The following is a 23,207-nucleotide window of genomic DNA, read 5'->3' as shown; positions in this document are numbered from 1 at the left end:
TATGTTTTAAAAAAATCAATTATCCAATTTTCAGTCTTCTGATATGCCAAGTGACTTCAGGCTGTAGCCCGAACATTTTGAATATTATGTTGGGAGACTCTGGATCTATTAAAATCTTCTGGAAATTGTTCTATATTTACAGCATGCAGTAAACCCTGTTAGATTCAGAACACAAATTCCATCTTGCCTTCTCAACAGTGATGCCAACAATCAGTTCATTTTTCAAATTTTGCTATGCTTCTTTGGGTCTGCTCTGCATATGGGCAGCTCAGGGGTTAATCTGGGCCTTGGGCAGTGGTTTATATCATACCTCAGCTCTCAAATACTTGGTGCGTTGTCTAGGTTCTTCACATTCCTAGCTTGACAATGACTTCAGCTCACACAACGATTTAGGGTATCTCCCCTCTGGTAGTTTCCTCACATTCTCTTATTCCCTAAATCCCCCTTTCCTTCTGATTCCTTTAGCATTCTGCGCTATGTGCAATTCCATGAAACTGGGGCCATCTTCAGAAAAAGGTATCAGGAAAACAGGGAGATAAAACATTGTAATGGTATCTCACACACACTCTTTGGATCACAGGGGCCTGTTTTCCTCGTTCCTCTGGACAAAGAGACAGGTGTTCCACTCAGAGTTTTAGGTCCCTCCCTGGAAGCACTGCCTCTACCAGCAGCAATGCAGTCCCATGTCCGGGGCGGCCCCCATCGTAGGGCTTTCAGGGCTTTTCAGTAAAAGGGAAAAAAGTGATTCCCCCACATTCTTCAGGTGGCAGGGGCCCTTTTTTTCTGATCTTCTGGCCAGAAGTTACCCTAGAATTTGTATGGTCTGCTGTCATCCTGCAGTTCCATGACTGAGACTAACTTGCAATTAAACCCAGGAGATAAAACAGCAGGAAAAACTAACCTGAACACTCACCCCTTGGACTATTGTGCTTGTTGTTCGCTTCCAACCCCATGCTACCTTTTATTGTTTGTTTTTCAGAGTTCTCAAGCAGTTGTGCTTTATACTGCTTCCAGAGTTTTCAGTGTAATCAGTGACAGCGATAGTCCATGATAAGGTTTATGGCAGCATCTTAGAAACAAAAAATCTTGAGTCCTATCCATACCTAAATCCCTAATTCATTTTAACAAGTTCCCTAGGTAACCAGTAAGCACATTAAACTAAGAGATGTCCTGAGCTAGAACCCTGGAATAGGATTCAAACAGGTCTTGGAATCTAAGAAGATTCACGCAAATCCTTCAATGAGGTCCAAAATATAAATTCTAACACACAAACACACATAAATAAACAAACGTATTTTTAAAATAAAAAGATAATTATCATAATTCAGTGGGAAGGGGAGCTTGAAACAGAAAAAAATAAAATGATCGATCATACGGAAACAGTAAAGAAAATCATAGTAGAGATGTTTGAGTGGGTATTTGTAAAGCCACAAAAATAATCAAGACTAGTAACATTGGGAAAATGTTAATGATAATAATTTTAAATGAAAAAGCACAATTCACAGTTATATTAAACTATTGTTATAACTCTAAAAAGTATGCCAGTTACTATATTTTAGAAAATAATCAACTCAGAAGAAAGCAACCAGGAAGACATGGAAACTGGGAACCAAGAGGAATGGCTGATTAGAAGAAAGAGTTCTAAATAAGTCAGATTATGGTAGACACCATTTTGTTCCCTTTCTAGTATCCATTATCCCCTTCCCTTCTCAAGCTCTCTAATATTTTTTGCAGATATCAGTGTATACAAGTTGGTTAGACTCTGAACTAAACTAAAACCCACAAGAGATTATAGTATAAAACCTAAAAGCATCTAACTTATACTGAGAAATGTAACTTCAGTATTCCCAACAATGGTAACAGTTCAACCAGTGTTCTCTCTCTCTCTCTCTCTCTTTCTCTCTCTCTCTCTTTATTCAAGCCACATGGAAATACAAATAATCAAAAAGTGGTTTGTTGGGGCGCCTGGGTGGCGCAGTCGGTTAAGCGTCCGACTTCAGCCAGGTCACGATCTCGCGGTCCGTGAGTTCGAGCCCCGCGTCAGGTTCTGGGCTGATGGCTCGGAGCCTGGAGCCTGTTTCCGATTCTGTGTCTCCCTCTCTCTCTGCCCCTCCCCCGTTCATGCTCTGTCTCTCTCTGTCCCAAAAATAAATAAAAAAAAAAAAAAAAAAAAAAAAACGTTGAAAAAAAAAAAAGTGGTTTGCTAAATAAACATGGACTGAATGAGGTTATAATGATACCAAGTGATTAAGTTGTGGCAACAGGCTCATCTGGATAGAAACATTTTTGCATATAATAAGAACATATCTTTAGGAAACACTAAGTTCTTCTGTCTTCATGACAGTATATTATCAGCATCACCAATGTGTGCATCTTTAACTCATACTTCTGTGGCTAATCAAATACCATATGTAACTTTCTATAATAATACATAAAGCTCTTCAGCCATTGTGAAGTTGCTCAGTATACAAAAAAAGTTAAATCTGAAAGGTGTAGATGATACACACACACCTAAATATCAATTTTTTTTCATTTAATACATGCTAATTTATACTTATTTGCTAAACTTTTGTGATAGGACAAAGATCTTTTCTTTAAGTATGAACCTACTAATCAACATCCCAAGTGTATAAGCCCTTGAAAATGTGTCTATGATTTCCAGTTTTAAAGTTAAAGGAGTTAGTCATTACTTGTAAAGTAAACTAGATGGTGGAGAAACCTAAGTTTTCTGATTTTTTCTTATTTCCCCATTGTTTTTAGCGATTCACATTTATTTTGAGACTTTATAAAGTGCTGAATTTAAGTTACTGTACTCACTTTACCAGTTTATAAAATATTCAAATCGCATGATTATAACAAATGAAACTACCAAAAAAGAATGTGGGAGGGGCACCTGGGTGACTCGGTTGGTTAAGCTTCCAACTTCAGCTCAGGTCATGATCTCGTGGTTCATGAGTTCAAGCCCTCTATTGGGCTCCATGCTGACAGCTCAGAACCTGGAGCCTGCTTTGGATTCTGTGTCTCCCTCTCTCTCTTCCCCTGTCCTGCTCGATCTCTCTCTCTCTCTCTCTCTCAAAAATAAATAAACATTTAAAAAGTTATTAAAAAAAGAATGTGGGAACAACATATAAACAATAATATGCATACAATTCAATTTCATGAGCACAAAGTGCAAGTAACTACAGGGTAGACTACTATAAACAAGTTTGTTCACACCCTGGGAATCAGTATGTTATAGAGGGAAGAGCGATAGAGCTTTGGTTAATTCATTAGCTAGTGAGGCTCTATTATGAGATCTTTTATCATATTTTCAAGCAAAATACCACTTAGTCTTACAGTTTAGTTGCCATTCTGTCACTTTAAAATGACTTTGAATATCACATATTAATTAACCGTGTTGATTTTAAAGTTTAAGTTCTAGAGGGTGATCTTTTTTCCCTTACTTGAAAATTCTAGGGGACTTATTACTCTTACACTCTATGTATCAACAACAGAGCAATGCAAATTAGCTGAAGGGTATTTATTCATAATACCTCCTTTATTAAGTAGAGATCCATGTATAATGGAATGGACCTATGAATTGTTTATATGAGGATAGAGATGGTTTAAGAAAAAGTTTTTACTCATTATAGTAGATAAGCATGCCCCCTCTGCTATCTTATTAATTATGAATTTGTAGATAAATCCTCCTTTAATAGGTAGTTCAAGGTAAATGTCATCCTACCCCTGTTCAAATTAACTCTAATTTTAAATTAACATATTCCAAATTAGTGAAACCAAACAAATCATCAAATGACTTATTTTATAATGGTAGCTTTTATAGAGCAAGATTAATTAAAACAAATATACCAAAACTCCTTCATGACCTCAGGTAAACACCAAAGAGTATGTAAGCAGAGACTACTAAGGGAACAATGACCCACATCTCCAATTCAAACAAACCTTTGATATTAGATTTGAAAATCTCATCTAATTAGGTCAATTGGTTAGAGCATGGTGCTAATATGGCCTAGCTAGTCATTAGATCCTCATATATGCCACCTAGCTTTGTGCTCTAGATTAAACCTCTAAAGCCCTCTAGCCATCTGGCAAGTACAGTTAGGTCCAAATGTAAGCATCCTCCTTTGAACCCCCTCATCTTGGCACTCCATCAGAGAATAAGACTTCAAAAATATTTGAACTTTATTCCAATAACTGCTACCTTTATACATAATGATGACTCATAAATCTGCAGGTAATATTTCCTGAAAAGACATGATAACTTTTAAAAAGGAAGAAAAATAACCACTAATAACAAAACACTAGCTCTCTGCTTATAAGACAGGTTATTCCTTTTTATTACAAAACTAAGCTTCCCAGTTACTGAACTTATCTTCTGAATCTCCTTCTCAACCTTCCAGTTTCGAACAGCTCCCAACAGTGGTAAGATCTGTAACTGTGAGAGAAACTACCACAAATGAATACTTGATTCATTAGGAAGAGTAGAACTTAAGAGCCCACTGAATAAACCTCAGATAGAAAGAAAGAAAATCAAAACAAAGATTTTCCCTTCTCAACATAGAGAAGGGAAAAGGATTTCCAGTTCCCAGGAAGACTTTAAAACAGAAGATACCTATCAGTGTTATTTCCTATTTCCTAGCCCACAATTGCTAGGTGGTTCTCCTTTAAAATGCATATTTGGGGCACCTGAGTGGCTCAGTCAGTTAAGCATCCGACTTTGGCTCAGGTCATGATCTCAGGTTCAGGAGTTTGAGCCCCATATTAGACTCTGGAGCCTGCTTCGGATTCTGTGTCCCCCTCTCTCTCCGCCCCTCCCGTCCTCCTGCTGTCTCTCTCTAAAGTAAATAAACAGTAAAAAAAAATTTTAATAAAATAAAATGCATATTATGTTAAAATAATTATTTTAAAATAAAATTATAGAATGGTTATTCCTCATAAAGGATATTATGTTTTGCTGTATCTTCTGTGTATTTTTTTCAAAAATACTTCAACATACATTAATATAATTATGTAAATAATAATCTCTTCTGATATGTGTACTGTTCTGTCTTGATCCTCCCATGAAAAACCTAAAACAGTAAGCTACCTTGTATTCTCTTTAGGAGATAGATGAAATATAATGAAATAAAAATCGTTTAAAAATAAAGACATTAAGAGAAAAAGCAAAGTTTATGTATGTATATATGCATATATATACACATATGTAAATTTAATGATGGCTCATATTGTGAATATATACATATATATTCCTAATAATATATATGGATATATGTGTGTGTATATACATACATATATACATATACACACACACATATATATGTGTATATATATACATATATATACACACATATATATACACATATATACATATATTATTAGGAACATATATGTATATATTCACAATATAAGCCATCATTAAATTTTTCAAATGATGTTAGAATTTTGTATTTTACTACTAAATTATGGACCATCTCATCAAAAATCATAAAAATAGCAAGACATTAGGCAATAGGTGCAAAGAACATTTAAATTATTCCCATCTGTATCTTAAACCATAAATAGTCATAGTCAAATATGCTTTTTAAAAAGTTGACTTGTTTTATTTTTTTAATCTTTATTTATTTATTTTGAGAGAGCACACATGTGCATGAGCAGAGGAGGGGCAGAGAGAGAGAGAGAAGGAGAGAGTGAATCCCAACCAGGCTCCAGGCCGTCAGCACAGAGCCCGATGCGGGGCTCAATCTCACACCATGAAATCTTGACCTGAACTGAAATCAAGAGTTGGACATTTAACCAACTGAGCCACCCAGGCACCCCAAAGTTGACCTTTTTAATTGTGCATGAGCTTTTGAGAAGATTTGTACCAAGGAACTATGTATAAGTTTTCTTTTGCTGTGTAACCTGCAGATCGGGTGGCTTGAAACTTCACAAAATTACTATCTCACAATTTCTGTGGGTCAGAAGTACAGCACATTTTAAGGGTCCTCTGCTCAGGTTCCCACAAAGCTGAAATCAAAGTGTCAGCCAGCTACATTCTCATTTCGAAGCTCACTTCCAAGTTTCCTTTGGTTGTTGGCAGAATTCATTCCCTTGTGGTTGTAGGACTTAAGTCCCTGTTGTTTTCCTATCTGTCTTCAAAGCATGCATGCTCTCAGCTCCTAGAGACTGCTGTCAGCTCTTAGCCACATGGTCCCCTCCATCTCAGACATTGAAACTCTATTTCTTCTGCAATGAGCCAAAGAAAAACTCTCTGCTTTTAACAGGCTAATATGATTAAGTCAAACCTACTGAAAGAGTCCTCTTTCTTAAAGTCAACAGTACCATATAACATAACAAAACTGTGGGAGTGACACAGCTCATCATATTCACAGGTTCTACCCGCACTCACAAAGGGAGGGGATTAAACTAGTGTGAGGGTCATTTGGAAGTCATCTCAGAATCCTGCCTATCACAGTGTACAAAAATTAAAGGATAACAGGGAAGATTCACAGTGGCAGAGACAGGCAGGTGGGTATAAAATCAATGAAGTATGAGCAAGATTTAAAATACTGCTTTAAAGCATAACGGCCATTTTAATAAATATTTGAAACATTAGCTTGACTTTGAAAAGGCCTGAGCTTGAATAAGTATTCTTTTTTTTTTTTTTTAAGATTTTTAAGTAACCTCTATACCCAACATGTGCTTGAATTCATGGACCCTGAGATCAAGAGTTACGTGCTTTCCCAACTGAGCCAGCTAGGTGCCTCTTGAGTAAGTATTCTACACAGAATGTTCCAGTTGGGTTTTTAGAAGGATTTCTCTGGGAAGTCTTTATAATTGTGGAGATAGTAACAACTAAAAGATGAACAATCATTTCTCCTCAACTCCAAGAGCAAAGAAACAAAAGATCCTGTTTATTATAAGATGGCTTGATTCATATTCCTATTAGTGCCTTTAAATTTTTTCTTACATTTCATAATTTCTATTTTTAACATTTTATTGGACTTGTCTGAGATTTGTGCAGCCTGATTCAATTATACATAATTCGATTATAACATCAGGTTACTAAATTTTAATGACAAACTGCTTGATACTTTGAATACTTATATAATCTGTAACTATAACATTTCAGTGTGGTGAGTCAAAGGAACTATTTAGCTTCTGTTTTACTCATCTGATATATATCCCACAATATAAACTGCTGAAAGACATCAAGTCTCTACCTATAAGACCTAAATCATGACATCCCTGCTCAAACACTTTTGGGAGCTGTCATTCCCTATAGAATGAAGTCCAAACATTTTAACATGACAATAGGGGTGTCCCATAATTTTGCCCCAGCCTAATTTCCCAACTTCATCTTTCATCATACCCTACACTTCAACTATTCTTGACTGTGCACCATCCCCTAAACGTGCCTTTGATGAAACAACCTCTCCCATCATACCAACACCAAACATATACCATTGTTTTGTGGGTGTCAAGGATTTGTATAGCCAAGATATTATTTTTATGTTGTGTTGGCTAAGTACAGAGGCACCCTTTGAAATAAAAAAGGTGATAATTTAGTTGAAGGGTAAGCTCTTAAACATAATGTTCTACCGTGAGGCAAAATTGCACTATAGATTAATTATTTATAAATTGGTATATGCATACCCCAGGTGAAGAAGAAAATATTAAAACATATGCATTGAATTTTTTTTAATTTAGTTTTTAGATAGAGACAGAGTGCAAGCTGGAGTGGGGCAGGGAGAGGGAGACACAAAATCCGAAGCAGGTTCAAGGCTCTGAGCAGTCAGCACAAAGCTTGACGTGGGGCTTCAACTCACAAACCATGAGATCATGACCCAAGCTGAAGTTGGCTGCTTAACTGACTGAGCCACCCAGGCGGCCCAAAACTTTTGTGTATTTTAATCTCAGTACTATATATTTATATTTTTGAGTATTTTAATTATTATTGTGTTAATTATTGATACAGTAGTATATCTACATAACCTATAAAAATAAATATATATATCAGGGACATGTTCATTTTTTTAACAACTGGAGTGCATTATTGTCAAAGTCTGAAGATCATGTCAAGGACTCTGGAATCCAACTTAAATGGTTTCCACCTGAACTCTTCCATCTGAACACTTTGAAGTTATGTGACTTTAAAAAGTCACCTTAGGAGTACGTGACTGGCTGAGTCTGTTGAGTGTCCAACTCTTGATTTCAGCTCAGATTATAATCTCATAGTTCATGGGATGGAGGCCCGCATCCCTCTGCTCTGACTACATGGAGCCTGCTTGGGATTCTCTCTCTCTCTCTCTCTCTCTCTCTCTCTCTCTCTGCCCCATCCCCACTCATGTGAGTATGCACGTGCTCTCTCAAAACAAGCATTAGAAAATAATACAATAAAAAGTCATCTTAAACCACAATTTTCTCAAGTGTGTAATAAAAAGCATTAACGACCATCGGACTATTGCCAACATTAAAGGGGATATTTCCCTCAAAGTGATTATCCCAATCCTTAACCTCTGGTAAGGACTCGATAAATGTGAGGCATTATTATTGTTATTAATGGTGATACATTCAATACTTGCATCGCCTAAGAAAGAAGCATGTCCACTGAAGAGATCTAGATGAGGAGCAAAGTCACCAGTTTCCAGTCTTGAAGAGTGCTTACCCTTGTGCACTGCTGGTGGCACTACAAGATGGTGCAACTGCTATGGAAACCAGTATGACAGTTCCTCAAAAGAACTAAAAATAGAGCTACTCCAGCAATCCCACTTGTGGGGTATCTAAAAAGAATTATAGATCTAAAAGAAAATATCTATAGGTAGTATCTATTACCTATAGATATAAAGACTATATATCCAAAAGAATTGAAAACAGGATCTTGAGGAATATTCCCACACCCATGTTCATAGCAGTACTAGTCACAATAGCCAAGGGTTGAAGGAACCCAAATGTCCATCAGCAGATGAGTAGATGGAGAAAATGTGGTCTATACATAGAATGGCATGTTTTCAGCCTTAAAAAGGCAGGAAATCCTGCCATATACTATGACATGGATGGCTTCTAAGGACATTCTACTAAGTGAAATAAATCAATCACAAAAAGACAAATACTGTAGGATTCCACTTATAAGAGGTATCTGACGTAGTCATATCCATAGAAACAGAAAGTAGAATGGTGGTTACCAGGGACTAGAAGAAGGAAGAAAGGGGAGAGTACGGAGTTTCAGTTTTACAATATAAAAAGGTTGTGGACGTCTGTTGTATGATAATATGTCTGTAGTTAATACTTTTCTTTTTCTGTTTTCACTCATATGTGGAATTTGAGAAACATAACAGAAGACCATGGAGGGAGGGAAGTGGAAAAAAGTAGTTACAAACAGAGAGGAAGGGAGGCAAACCATAAGAGACTCTTAAATACAAAGAACAAACTGGGGGTTGATGGGGGGGTGGGTGAGAGGGGAAAATTAGTGATGGGCATTGAGGAGGGCATTTGTTTGGTTGAGCACTGGGCATTGTATGTAAGCGATGAACCTTGGGAATCTACTCCTGAAGCCAAGAGCACACTGTATACACTGCACGTTAGCTAATTTAACAATAAACTGTATTTTTTGTTTAAATATTTATTTTTGAAAGAGAGAGAGCATGAGTTGGGGAGGGACAGAGAGAGAGGGGACAAAGGATCCCAAGCAACTCTTCACTGAAAGCTGAGAGCCCAATGCAGGGCTCAAACTCACAAACGGTGAAATCATGACCTGAGACAAAGTCGAACGCTCAACTGACTGAGCCACCCAGATGCCCCTGTACTTAATATTTTCAACTGTACAATTAAAAATGATTATAATTGGGGCACCTGGGTGGCTCAGTCAGTTAAGCATCTGACTTCAGCTCAGGTCATGATCTCACAGCTCATGAGTTCGAGCCCCACGTCAGGCTCTGTGCTGACAGTTCAAGAGCCTGGAGCCTGCTTCCGATTCTACGTGTGTCTCTCTCTCTGTCCTTCCTCACTCCTGCTCTGTCTCTCTGTCCCTGTCTCTCTCTCTCTCAAAAATAAATAAATATTTAAAAAAATTTTAATGGTTATGATTAATTTCTTGTTATGTGTTTTTACACGAATTTTAATTAATTAATTAATTAATTACATTTAGTGAAAAAAGCATCCAATTTAGCTATGAAACTAGCTATTGTATGATGGTAAATAAGAACGTCCCATCATGTGGTGTTGGTCTAGGAAGTTTTTCATTTATTCCATTTATACTGAGCACTAAGGATACATCACACATTATTCAAGCACTGGAGATCAAATCCCTTCCTTCAAAGGTTTTTGGGAAAATTACCAAATTATTATGCAATGGTTATATTGTTTGGTATGGTATGGTAAGAATATGATAGATTCAAGAGATATTAAGTTCACAGAGTTAATAGTATTCTGTTGAGTACTGACTATGAAAGGGGAGAAAAAGGGGGAAATAAAAAATATCCCATTGATTTTTGCCTTTGGATAGATAAGTTGTATTGTCATGCATACAGAAAATTAATTTAAAAAGAAAAAGCAAAAGAAAAGATGAACAAAATTAATAAACTTATAGCAAGATTCATCAAGAAAAAGAAAGACAGGGGCCAATAAAATCAGAAATGAAAAAAGAGAAGTTATAACAGATATCACAGAAATACAAAAATATGAGACTATTATGAACAATTATAGAAAAAATAATTAGAAAACCCAAAAGAAATGAATAAATTCCTAGAAACATATACTCTTTCAAGATTGAATCAGGAAGAAACAGAAAATCTCAACAGAGTGGTTACTGGTAATGAAGATGAATCAGTAATCACAAAACTCCCAACAAACACAAGGCAAGGACCAGGCAGCTGCAGAGGTGAATTCTACCAAACATTTAAAGAATAGTTAATACCTATCCTTCTCAAACTCCAAAAATTAAAGAGGAAACAATGTTTGCAAGCTCATTCTATGAGGCCAGCATTACCCTGGTGTACCAACCAGACAGACACAAAAAGGAAAAGTATAGGCCAATATCCCTGATGAAGACAGACCCAAACATCTTTAACAAACCAAATCCAACAATACATTTAAAAGATCATGCACCATGATCAAGTGGGATTTATTCCAGGGATGCAAATCTGCAAAATCAATCAACATGATATATACCACATTAATAAAATTAAGGATAAAAATCATATGATTATCACAAGAGATGCAGAAAAGCATTTAACAAAATTCAACAGCCATTTATAAAAATTCTCAACAAAGTAGGTGAAGAGGGAACATGCCTCAAAATAATAAAGGCCATATATGACAACTCAAAACCTGAAAGCTTTTCCTCTAAGATCAGGAACAAGAGAAGAATGTCCACTCTCACCACTTTTATTCAATACAGTACTGGAAGTCCTCACCACTGCAATTGAATAAGAAAAATAAATAAAAGGCATCCAAATTGGAAAAAAGAAGAGGGGGCGCCCAGGTGGCCCAGTTGGTTACACATCCAACTCTTGATCTCAGCTCAGGTCATGATCTCAGAGTTTGTAAGTTCAAGCCCCATGTTGGGCTCTGTGCTGATGGTGCATAGCCTGTTTGGGATGCCCTCTCTCCTTCTCTCTGCCCTTTCCTGGCTTGTGTGCATGCTCTCTCTCAATATAAATAAATAAACGTTAAAAAAATTAGAAAAAAAAAGCAAAACATCAGTATTGTTAAGTACTGTTAAGATGTCCATACTACCCAAAGCAATCTAGAGATTGAAAGCAATCATTATCAAACTACCAATGGTGTTTTTCAAAGAACTAGAATAAATAATCCTAAAACTTGTATGGAACCAGGAAAGACTCTAAATAGCTAAAGCAATATTGAGAAAAAGAAAGAAAACTGGAGGTATCACTCTCCTAGATTTCAAACTATACTATAAAACTATAGCAATCCCATCAGATGGTACTGGCATAAGAACAGACACATAGATCAGCAGAACAGAACAGAGATCCCAGAAGTAAACTCATGCTTCTATGGTCAGTTAATCTACAACAAAGGAGACAAGCGTATACAATGGGGAAAAAATAGTCTCTTCAATAAATGGTGTTTGGAAAACCGGACAGCTACATGGGAAAGAATGAAAGCGGACCACCTTCTTACACCATACACAAAAATAAATTCAAAATGGATTAAAGACTTAAATATAAGCCCTGAAACCAGAAAACTCCTCGAAGAAAACAAAAGCAGTAAGTTTTTTGACATTTACCTTTTACAAAAGTAAAAAGAAACAAATGGGACTACATCAAACAAAAAACGCCCTTTTTTTTTTTTTTTAACGTTTATTCATTTTTGAGACAGAGAGAGACAGAGCATGAACGGGGGAAGGTCAGACAGAAAGGGAGACACAGAATCCAAAACAGGCCCCAGGCTCCGAGCTGTCAGCACAGAGCCAGATGCGGGGCTCAAACTCAAGGACCACGAGATCATGACCTGGGCTGAAGTCGGACACTCAACCGACTGAGCCACCCAGGCGCCCCAGAAAAAAAGCCTTTTGACAGCAAAGAAAACCATCAACAAAACAAAAAGGCAATCTACTAAATGGGAGAAGATATTTGCAAATGACATTTCTGATAAGAGGCTGACACTTAAAATATATAAAGAACTCATAAAACTCAGTATTGACAAAACAAAATCCAATTAAAAATCATCAGGGAAATATAAATCAAAACCATCATACCTGTTGGAAAGGCTAGTATCAAAAAGGCAAGACATAACAAGTGTTGACAAGGATGTGGAGAAATGGGAAGGCTTATGTGCTATAGGTAGAAATGTAAATTGTGCAGCCGCTATGGAAAACAATATAGAGGTTCCTCAAAAAAAGTAAAAATAGAAATACCATAGGATCCCATAATCCAGCAATTCCACCTCTAGGTATTTATTTAAAAAAAAAAAAACACCTATTTGAAAAGATGCATACATCCCTATGTTCATCACAGCATTATTTACAATAGCCAAGGTATGGAAGCAACCTGAATGTCCATTGATAGATAAGTGGATAAAGAAGATGTAGCTATAAATATACAATAAAACTCAGCCATAAAAAAGAATAAAATCTTGGCTGCTTGCGCCGACATGGATGGGCCTAAAAGATATTTGCTGAGTAAAATACGTCAGAGAAAGACAAATACCGTATGATTTCACTTATATGTGGAATCCCAAAAACAAAACAATGGAGGAAACAAAAAAGAAAGAGACTCAGATACAGAAAACAAACTGATGGTTGACAGAGGAGAGGGAGATAGGGAGATGGATGAAAAGGACAAGGGGATTAAGAGGGACAAACTTCCAGTTAGAAGATAAATAAGACATGGGAACATAGTGTCCAGAACAGTCAATAATACTGTAACAACTTTGTATGCTGACAGGTAAGTAGACACTGTGATCATTTTATGATGTACATAAATATCAAATCATTATGTTGTACACCTGAAACTACAATGATATTGTCTGTCAATTATTACTCAATTGAAAAAAAAGATAATCCTTAAAAAAGAGGTAGGGATTACAACAAATATTCATGCTTTCATTTATTCAATACTGTTTTTAAAGGAGCATTTGCTGTGCACCAAATAATGGACATAAATGGCACAATGACTCTATTGAAATATAGACAGGAAGCAGGCGTGGGGGTGGGGAGGGAATATATTCCCAGGAAAATTATCATAAAAAGGAGCCTCTACATTTTTCAGAGTGTCCATTGGATGATTCATAGGCAAGCTATTATTTTAGTGCTTTCAATTTCTAAACAAAGGAGAGAAATACAGGTACTTTTTTTAAGCAGGAGAAAAATGTACCACTTGTCACATTTCTGCTGTTCTCTAAATTCACAATGTAATGTTAAATGCTATACTCAGTTATAAAATAGAAAGGCAAAATAGTAAATGCTTCTTTTTCGTAAAACTTTACTGTATTGGCTTAGGGAAATTATAAAATTGTATTGAATTTACCATTTTTTTCTGTTCCTCTTCCAATGTACAGTGCTAATAACTTTTTCTAAGTCTTTCAAATTATGGCATGGCTTCAAATCATTTTAATTTCTATTTGCCACCCTGAAATTACAATGAATGATTTATGAACTGTCATTTATTCTGGGAACCAAATATGTCATTTGGTTAACTATTTTAATGCTCAGCTGGATTCAGTCGAATAATAGGATATATTTCAGCATAATTATTAAAAATGATAATACAAAAGAAAAAAGGTATCAGCTTGGAAGACCTAGGATGAAGGAATGGAGAGAAGAAAAAGTCATTTGGGGTTATGTTCAGTTTGAGGTGCTTTGGGATATCCTGGCAGAAACAACCAGTAGAAATCGTGAAAATTCAGATCTGAACCTCAGAAGATAATGCATTAAGTCACCAAAACAAATGTAACTGAAGTCATGGACATGAATGTAATTACTCAGTGAAAAAAGGTATTCAAAACATATCCCAGTTAAATTATTTGATTTCAAGGATAAAGAAGTAAACAATCCATGAAATTTGGAAAAATAGGTTTGCCTTAGGATTTTACATAACAAACACATTATCAACAATGTTCTGGTGGTAAAAGTAAAATAAAGAAATCACACCTAGTCAAGTTGTTCTTTAGTTACAAAGGCAAAAGGCAAATATTTTTAATTGCATACAAACCTCAAAGAATAGAACACATATTCCTTTCCTTAGAAAAAGAAAAATGACCAGGAATTGTAGCCAACCAAGTGATGAATCCAATCAAAGAATTCAGAAAAAAAAAAGGTAAAAGAATAAATAAGTATTTAAATATACCAAAGGAAAAACAATTGTGAGAACCAAATTATATACTATAACAAAACCTTAACAATAAAACCAAATATAGTATATTATATGATATAATGAACATAACACAATACAATATATAATTACAATAAATATAACATTAGATGTAATAAATACAGGCAATATAATAAATGTAACAAAACAGAAGAACAGTGAAATAGGCTCACTCTTCACCTACCATTGGAGAAAGTCAATAAGAATGAAATTGAAATCTGTTGTTAAAAACAATGAATGGAATTCAATCTCTTAATGTTTTCTATTAACTTCAGGAAAAACACCTCTGAGAAGCATTTATTAATTAGCAACTTTTTTAATTTTATGTTTTTATTTTTCTTTGTTACATTTTGATGTTTTATGCCTCTTACTTAAATTAGCATACAATTATCACCCCAGTTTTGGAAAATTATTTCTGCGTGTCCATATCAATCAGTGTATCAATTAATCACTATATCTAATCTTCTTTTGGTATATATGTTTAGACAGACATCTATAATGATGCTCATAATTAGCTAATGGTGGTTAAATCTGAATGGAGGGATTTAATGTGACTTAAAATTTCTTTCCTTTTCACTTAGGTTTTTTTAAATATTGAAAATGTATCACTTTTACAAAATAAAGTCATTTTTATTTTTTTAAAAATAAATATCTGAATAAATATACATTCATACAGATGTATTTTAACTCCTCGTGGCAGTGTAATTTTGAGTTTATAACATATACCTAATTATAATTACATCATGGTGTCCTTGCTTTCTTGGTAATACTTAGAAGAGCTTCTGTTTTTTGGGGTTTTTTTTAGCATTTACTATGTGCCAGACAGATACTACATATGCTATATGCTTATGAATTATTATTAACTCTTACCCAAAAGTAGTTAGACAAGTATTATTAGTGGCATTTACAAAGAGGAAACAGTGTCTTTAGTCAAGAAACTTCTGCTTACTTGCAGCTATCATAAATGTTGAATCGGGATTTAAATCTTGCTCTAAAATCTATACCCTGCCCACTATGCCATGTTTCCTGCCATCTATTGCTGTTCATGACGTTTATCTTATTATCCCAGAACTATCAAAAATGAATGTAATCTAAAACACAGCAGATTCATTTTATGTTGTATAAATAAAGTGTTGTATAAATACAACAGATATAAGTGAAAGGTCTTTGTAGTCTTGACAGGAGATTGAAATTCTCAGAAGTTCTGCCATATCCCTGTATTTGCTTCTTCATCTTTCCTCTATACTATGCATGAAGTCTAGAGTGTAAAATCTTGAGAAGTAGAATCTCAGCTGGTTAGGAGGGTTATTGAGGGAAAATAAATGAGTGCTGAGTGTTGCCCCTCTTCCCCCGCCCACTATACTTACTAACAAGACAAGGAAGAACCAATGGAAAAGTCAAGAACTGGTATTTTAGGAAATATGTGTGGGATAGTCTTCATATATTAACAGAGTCTGATTTCCTCCATAAATTCAAGGGAATTATCTCTACAAGCCCTTGTCCCTAAATACACATGCCAAATTGGCCTCTTATAAGGGTATACCCACTATTCTTGACAGCCTTAACTGGCACTGTGCTAGCGTTTTGATGTAGATGAGTTATTCCTCACAATTCTCAAGGAACCTCTAAAGTCAGCTTATAAGCCACATTGCTTAGACTCGTACTTGGAATCTATCTGACCCCCAAAGACCTCTGCTATAGAGTTCTCCAAAATACCGGAATATAGAGAAAAATGCATTGGTTATCAACAGCAATGCCTGTCTTGAAAGTATAGGAGATAAGCAAAACTTTGTTTATATCTTAATTACTATTATTATGATTTGTCTGTGTCAGAGATATAAAGTATCCTAATGTGTGGCTAGCATTCAGTTTTGTTTTCTGGAATTTCTGTAGAAAATTTCAGATCAAGGCCTAATATGCATGTGTGCCTCACGAGTGAAGTTAGGCCTGATAGCAATGTATATGAACTCCTTATGAGGAATTATTTCCTTCACTCTTGATAAAGCATAGAGAATTTGTAACCAAAACCACAGAGAACTAAGAAAGCAGTAACTATTCATAAACCAGTCCATGAATATTCATTCTAATCACTATGTACTAATCAATTAGTATACACAGTAAGAACAAAATGAAATCTGAGTCTACAGATTGCAGAACTGAATACATCATCATTTTTAAATGACATAACTAAAGATAATACATTTTTCTTTCTGGATGAAAATTCATTTTATGTTCCCTAGTGGACTACATACACAGAAGGCAAAAATTGGACCTAAGTGTCCATTCCTACATATACATATACATATCCTACATACTCACATAATTGGATATTCATTGCTTTGTTTGCTTAAGACAGAAAAACAAATAAAATTGTGAGTTTGCCAAATTGCCTGTTTTAAACAATGTGGCGGGCCTTTAAAAAATACACAATAATGCATTCATCCAATACGAATAGAAAAATAATGAATTTTCTGGTTATTTCCTAAGTTTATCTTTCATACTACCAAGTGGTATCTATAATGTGTTTTGGTAGTTTGAATTACAAGTTGATGTTTCAACTAATTGTGGCCAAAACCAAAATGTCAACCAGGATGGAAAGCTTCTAAAAACAAACTAAACTGAAACTACCAAAAATGTAAAACAGAATAACCAAAGTAACACTAATTTAAAATGATCACTGATGAAACATATTTTATAGTCAACATCATACCTTTGCCATATTTTTTTTCAGAACTGTTTTAAGTTATTCACTTCACTCATTTAAATGTATGATATCTTTAATGAAAGAACACATAAAAATAATGGCGGTGGTGTGAACAAAACTTAGATGCAATGCTCAACAAACTGCACGTGCGCGCATATACACGTGTGTGCACGTGCATGCAGGCACACACGCAGATCCTCCTCCAGACCTAAAATGGCTGAGTTGCAGGATGTTGTTGCTTGGCGACCACACAGTATCTCCTCAGCCACAGAGTAATCTAAACAGTGATAGATATGCCCCCCTCAGCTTTGGGCATGGCCAGGACAAATATTAAAGGGCATGTTTATCTTTCTAGTATCCTACATTTTCATTTGAAGTCTGTTGTCACTTGCTTGATTTTGTCATCAATTAAATTTAGATTTTAGGGGAAAGAGTATTTGCAAAGCTACAGCTATTCGTTTAAGAAAAGAGGTAGAAACAAGCTTCTTTCAGACTGAAAGCTAGTCCTGTTTCTATTAAGTCTATGTGCTGTGTCTACTCTGTTCTGGTAGACCTCCCAGTTTCGATCAGTCCCCCTTTCTTTCATTAAACACAAGCAGTTAATTAGCCCCAGCCTGTCCTCTTCCCTTCTGTCTGTCCCTTTTCAAGGTAGTAATGATGTCTAATTACCAGCAGCAGTGGGTTACTGCAACATCAGGCGCAAATCTCTCTTGCTGACAGCAAAGCTAGCCGCAAACCCTCAAACCTCAAACAGCTAGAATGATTCTTCCGTCTACTTGCAAATACCAAAAACAGTACTTTATTTCAGCCAAGATATGCCTTTGACTTTAAAATATTTTTTTTTGTCTTTCTGGTGATTGTACTCCCGCTACTACAAGGAAAAACTCATTCTTAAGGAAGAAATAATTTGAGATGCGGAGAAACACATGATAAAAGGGGAACCTTTTATTTATTTTTTAACTTGTTGAAATGATGATTGGCTGTCTTTCAGGGAAGGCGGAGCCTATAATTCTATGAGAGGAGCAGCATAAAATTTTCATAAAGAGCAACAGAAGAGTTCATGAATTAAAAACCTCTTCAACATTTCAAAACAGGCTTGAATGAAGAGCAAAGCCCTTAAATACTACTACATGGAAACCACTATCTAAGAATATCACCTGATGAATTACATTTTCTCCCATAAATATATGAAATCTTTACTGAAAAGAGAAATATGTGTTACTTTAGTATTCACCCTGAAGTTGTTTTTCTGTTAGATGTCTTAGCAATAATTCTTTATCAACTCTGCAAAAATTTTTGAATGAAAATATCGGTATCTGAACATGTGAATTCTGATTTGAATTACTGGCATCCATATTTATCTTACTGCCTCTACAGCCATTACACAATTTGTGTTATTTACAATTTTTTGTTAATGTTTTCAAAGGGCACATCTGTTTATACATATAGTGGATATACCCAAAGTATAAATTGGACCAATTCATACAGGGTGGAAACTATCTGACAGGTAAATGCAGGAACCTGACTTTAATGTAAAAGGAATGAAAAACAAACCTCCCAGCTAGCAATTGTTACGAAAAACATATAGAATATTATTAAATATTTAGGTAAATATACTTTAATTATTTTATTTATTCAATTAGCCCAGTGTTCCCCTAAAGGAGAATACATTCTTATGTTTTGAATTCTAATTTACTTTGTCTAACAATAAGTTATTTTTAAAAATCAGGTTAAGTTACTCCTGATACAAATGAATCAAAGCACTTAATTCTCTACAACAGACTTCTGCTCATCCAGATGTAAATAAACCTCAGTTCTAATCCAGACCCAGCTAGTTCTCATTATTTAGTAAAGCAAGACAGTAATCTCACCATTGTCTTTAGCAATGCCACGTTCAAAGAGAAGGCTGTATTTGTAGATCTACCTCCCAGAAAATTCCAACAACAGTACTTTTTGGACAAAAAACAGAACTTTCATGTGTGTTTCTGTTTCACCTTTATTTCCGTTTCCCGTTTTCCACATACATTCCAAAACAAACACACTTCCTTCAAACTACCCCTAACGAATGTCAGAAAACCACTAACTGGTTTTCCAAACCTAAAAGAGCGCTCCAAATAATCCTCTGAAAAACCTTCCATGCACAGATTTCCAATTGCATATACCTCCGTTTGAGACAGAAGAATAGCTTGCAAGACATCTCCTTTCTAGCATCCTCCAGGAACACTGCACGGGAAAGGGTTGCCAGTATGGGGGGTGGGGGAGCGGGTGGAACAGGAGCAAATGCTCAAGAAACCCCAAAGCCAGGCAAAAATGCAAAGGATGCCAGATACCCTCCCCCACCCCTACTCCAGGCGAGTACCCACCGTTCCATGACGGAGAAAGAGGTCTTATGGATCTGATCTGCAATCCTACTTGTAGCCCACAGTTCCCATCTTCTTAAAAAGGCAATCGACGCTGCTGCCGCTCGCCAGCCTCACAGCCTTCTGCCCTGTACACCAGGCTCTCAGTGCCCAGCACCTTGCTGCGCCTGGGCTTAGAGCTTTGTGGCCCTGAGACTAGAGCTATCCCAGAATGAGGAGAAAAAACATATACCATTTGATTGCGCCCAAACCCATGTCTCTTTGTTGTTCATCATGTAGCGGCGGCTTTATTTGTGAAAGGGGGAAGTGAGGAAGGGAATGGGGGGCGGGGAGGAGGAATCTCCCGGACCTCATCCACAATCTAAATAGTCGTGGCAAGATCTCTGGGAGTGCTCTAGGCGATCGGATAACCTTGAGTCTCCCGGGCGGCGGTCTAACAATAAAACCGGATAGTGTCGGGGGGCGGGGGAGGGGGGAACCCCACATCTCTGACCAGCGCCACAATCGGGCTTTGTGCCAGTTAGGAGACACTGTAGACGATCGATCAGAATCGTCTATTATCAGAGCGTGCGTCTGGGGTTCCAGCGTGGCCTTTATGCTTGGTGGCAAAAGCGGGACACGCGCCAGGCGCCCAGCGAAGGACACGGGACAATGGCCCGACCCGAGGACGCTGGAGGCCGCCCGACCCGGGGATGGAAGCTCCAGGAGCGGGTTCAGAAGCCTGGGAGGCGAGGAGGGCGGCGAGCTCTGGTGGTGCGCTGCCGCTTTAAAATAAAGGACCACAAAGACTCCACCGTGGGGGAAACGCGCCTGGCTCATGCGAGTGGGGACGACTTGGGGAGGGGGGTTGAGAAAGGTGGGGGGCACACGAGCCAACGGTGGCTCACGGCTCCCCCTTTCTCCCCCCTCTCTCTCCCCTCCCCGCCGGCTGCTCCCGCAGACAAATAACAGAGGAAGGGGAGTCACTCACCGTGGTCTTGACCGGCACGTAAAGCACTTGCTTGGCGCAGCCGCCGCCCCCGCGGACCTCGTCCGGCTGGCCCAGCTGGAAGCCCTTCGATTTGACCCAGAATTTAAATTTGGCGTTGTCCGTGGAGCTCGACTCGGAGCCGTTGAGGAGCTGGACGATCCGCTCGTATTTCTTACGGGTCACCGTCTTGGTCTTGCCTGAGTCCCCGTAAGTCCTGAGGCACCAGTCCTGGAACTGGCGGTACATGTCGCGCTCGCTCTCCATGTTCCCGGTTCCCGGCCGTTGGCTGGATGCTCCCAGCGCACTTCGCACCTGTTCACCCCGGGCTCATGAAAAATGCGGCCACGGCCACGATGTAGGGACGCGAGGTCCCGGCCGCCGCCGGAGCCTGCCTCGGGTGGGGGGAGGAACGGGGAGAGGGGAGGAGGGTCCGGTTGGGCACCAGCAATCAATGCCCCGTGCTACCAAGTCTCTGGTTCATTCGTAATTGCAACGGATGTCTCGGACGCTGGTCTCGGACGCTTTTCTCGTCCTCTTAGTGATGGGTCTCTTTAATATTGTGTGATTAGGACCATCCCAACAGCATCTGGCCCAGAGGAGCTGGGTTTTAAATAATTAAAATCCCATTCCTTGGTTTATTAAAAATCCCAATATTGACTTGGGGTGGTCCCTGGACGCTTCACCCCGGGGCTGTGTCCGGGGCAAGGCAGGTGGAGCGCCGCGCCGCCTCCCAGCGCGCGCCCCAGAAGCTTCCCTGGCCGCTGGCCCCACCGTGCAGGAGCGAGGGCTGAGCTTCTCTCGAAAGCAGCCGCCCGGCCGAGCGCCTGTGAGCCCCGAAGGGCACCCGGGTCCCCGGGCTCTCCTTCCTCCAGGGTCCCGTTACGCTTCGACCTTCCCTGCGTGGGGCGTTAAGGGACTAGAAAGAGAGAAAGTTCTTACCTGTCATGTTGTTAAGCCTATCAAATCCTGCTACACAGGAAATTATTAAGGTATTTTTTTTTAATGGTTTAAAATGTCATTTCTTCATATGCATTTAGGCTAAATTCCAATCCTGCAGGTAGGTTCCAGGAGTTAAGTCCCAGAATTAACAAAACATTCGTGGATATTTGGCCATAGTTTTATAGGAAAGGCTGTGATACCCCAAACAGATAGCCGCTCCAGGGGGATGTGGGTAAACGAAGGCAGGCCGCGGGCGGCGGGTCTCCCGGATAATGACGGGGTCCCCAGACAGGACTCCTCTGGTTTCTGCTGGACTTGGTACAAGGCATAGAAGTAAGTTTATAATACAGATGCTTACAACCCTTTGCATGAAATTAAAATATACAGAGAAATTATTTTCCCCTTGCTTGGTTACAGTTTGCAGTTCACACAGGAGGTTTCGTATGTCTATTTTCCCCCTGCCACGTCATGGACACCCCTCCACTGCTCAGAGTAGCCAAATATGAGTTCCTCTGGACGATTTTCTCAAGCAAATGAAATCGGCGGCTTCTCCATTCAGGATTTCCACCCGTTGGTTACAGAGCTGGAAATAGGGGAGTTCCCATCCTCCTCGCGCTGCGTGCGATTGCGGCCGCTCCTCTTTATTCTACTCTCTGCGGAGGCCCGCGCCCGTCCCGGGAGGCGGCTCTGCCCGGAAGGCGGCCCGACCAGTGCCCCGCGCCTGGTCCGCGTCCTAGCCCACCTTCGCCCCTTGTCGTCGTCTCCCAGACGAAAGCCCCGAATGGGAACGCTGAGTGTTTGTACCCACTGCGCCGCAGCTGGTCCCGGCACTTGCAAAATGGTCAGTGGCTCCTGCTCGGCCAGGCTGAGTGCGTGCGTGTGTGTGAGCAAGGGAGCGAGGGTGTGCGGTGTGCGGGGGGGGTGGAGGGGGTGCGCTGTGTGTGCGCGCGTCTCCGGGAAGGTCTCGCGGCGGCTGGAGCCGGGACTGACAGCCCGGGCGGAGCGCGAGCAGCTCCACACACTAAACCTCTCGCCTCTCCCCTCACCCCTACCCCTCCCACTCCCCTCTCCTCCCACCCCCCCCCCCCCTCCCTGGCCTCTTCCAAGCTCTCTGATTGGCCAATGGGACAAAAGTTTCTGTGGAGACGGCTGGGCGCTGACGTCACGGGCAGAATTGTCCCATTTAGGGATCCCGGGGGCAGTGCGCATGCTGCAGGCTGCAGGTTAGAGGCAGGAGGAGGTAGCAGCCGGCGCGGCGGCAGCCAGGTGGCGGAAAGGAGCACTCAGCATCCAGGTGGGGGGACGACTCCAGCAGGGTTTCCATGGAGATTCCTCTGGGTCTAGCCTAAAAACAGCAGATCAGCTGACACCATTAGCTCAGGACCTAATTACTGCTTATTGGAGCAACAAATGAGGGAGAGGGC

At 38.8% G+C, this 23,207-nt stretch overlaps 1 protein-coding gene across 3 annotated transcripts in view; it reads right to left on the bottom strand.

Annotated features, from left to right (window-relative positions):
• The window catches only part of NOL4 (nucleolar protein 4), a 424,003-nt gene extending 401,175 nt beyond the window's left edge, over nt 1-22,828 (bottom strand). For all 3 annotated transcript variants that reach the window (XM_049620236.1, XM_049620230.1, XM_049620231.1), the window contains exon 1: nt 20,845-22,828. In XM_049620236.1, coding sequence (XP_049476193.1) covers nt 20,845-21,108 — 264 coding nt within the window. In that variant the 5' untranslated portion in view covers nt 21,109-22,828. The remainder of the gene's footprint in view (nt 1-20,844) is intronic.
• Nucleotides 22,829-23,207: the final 379 nt, after the last annotated feature.

Source organism: Panthera uncia, assembly GCF_023721935.1.
Source record: "Panthera uncia isolate 11264 chromosome D3 unlocalized genomic scaffold, Puncia_PCG_1.0 HiC_scaffold_8, whole genome shotgun sequence".
In the NCBI taxonomy this organism is placed as follows: Eukaryota; Metazoa; Chordata; class Mammalia; order Carnivora; family Felidae; genus Panthera; species Panthera uncia.
This window is presented reverse-complemented; position numbering and strand designations above follow the sequence as displayed.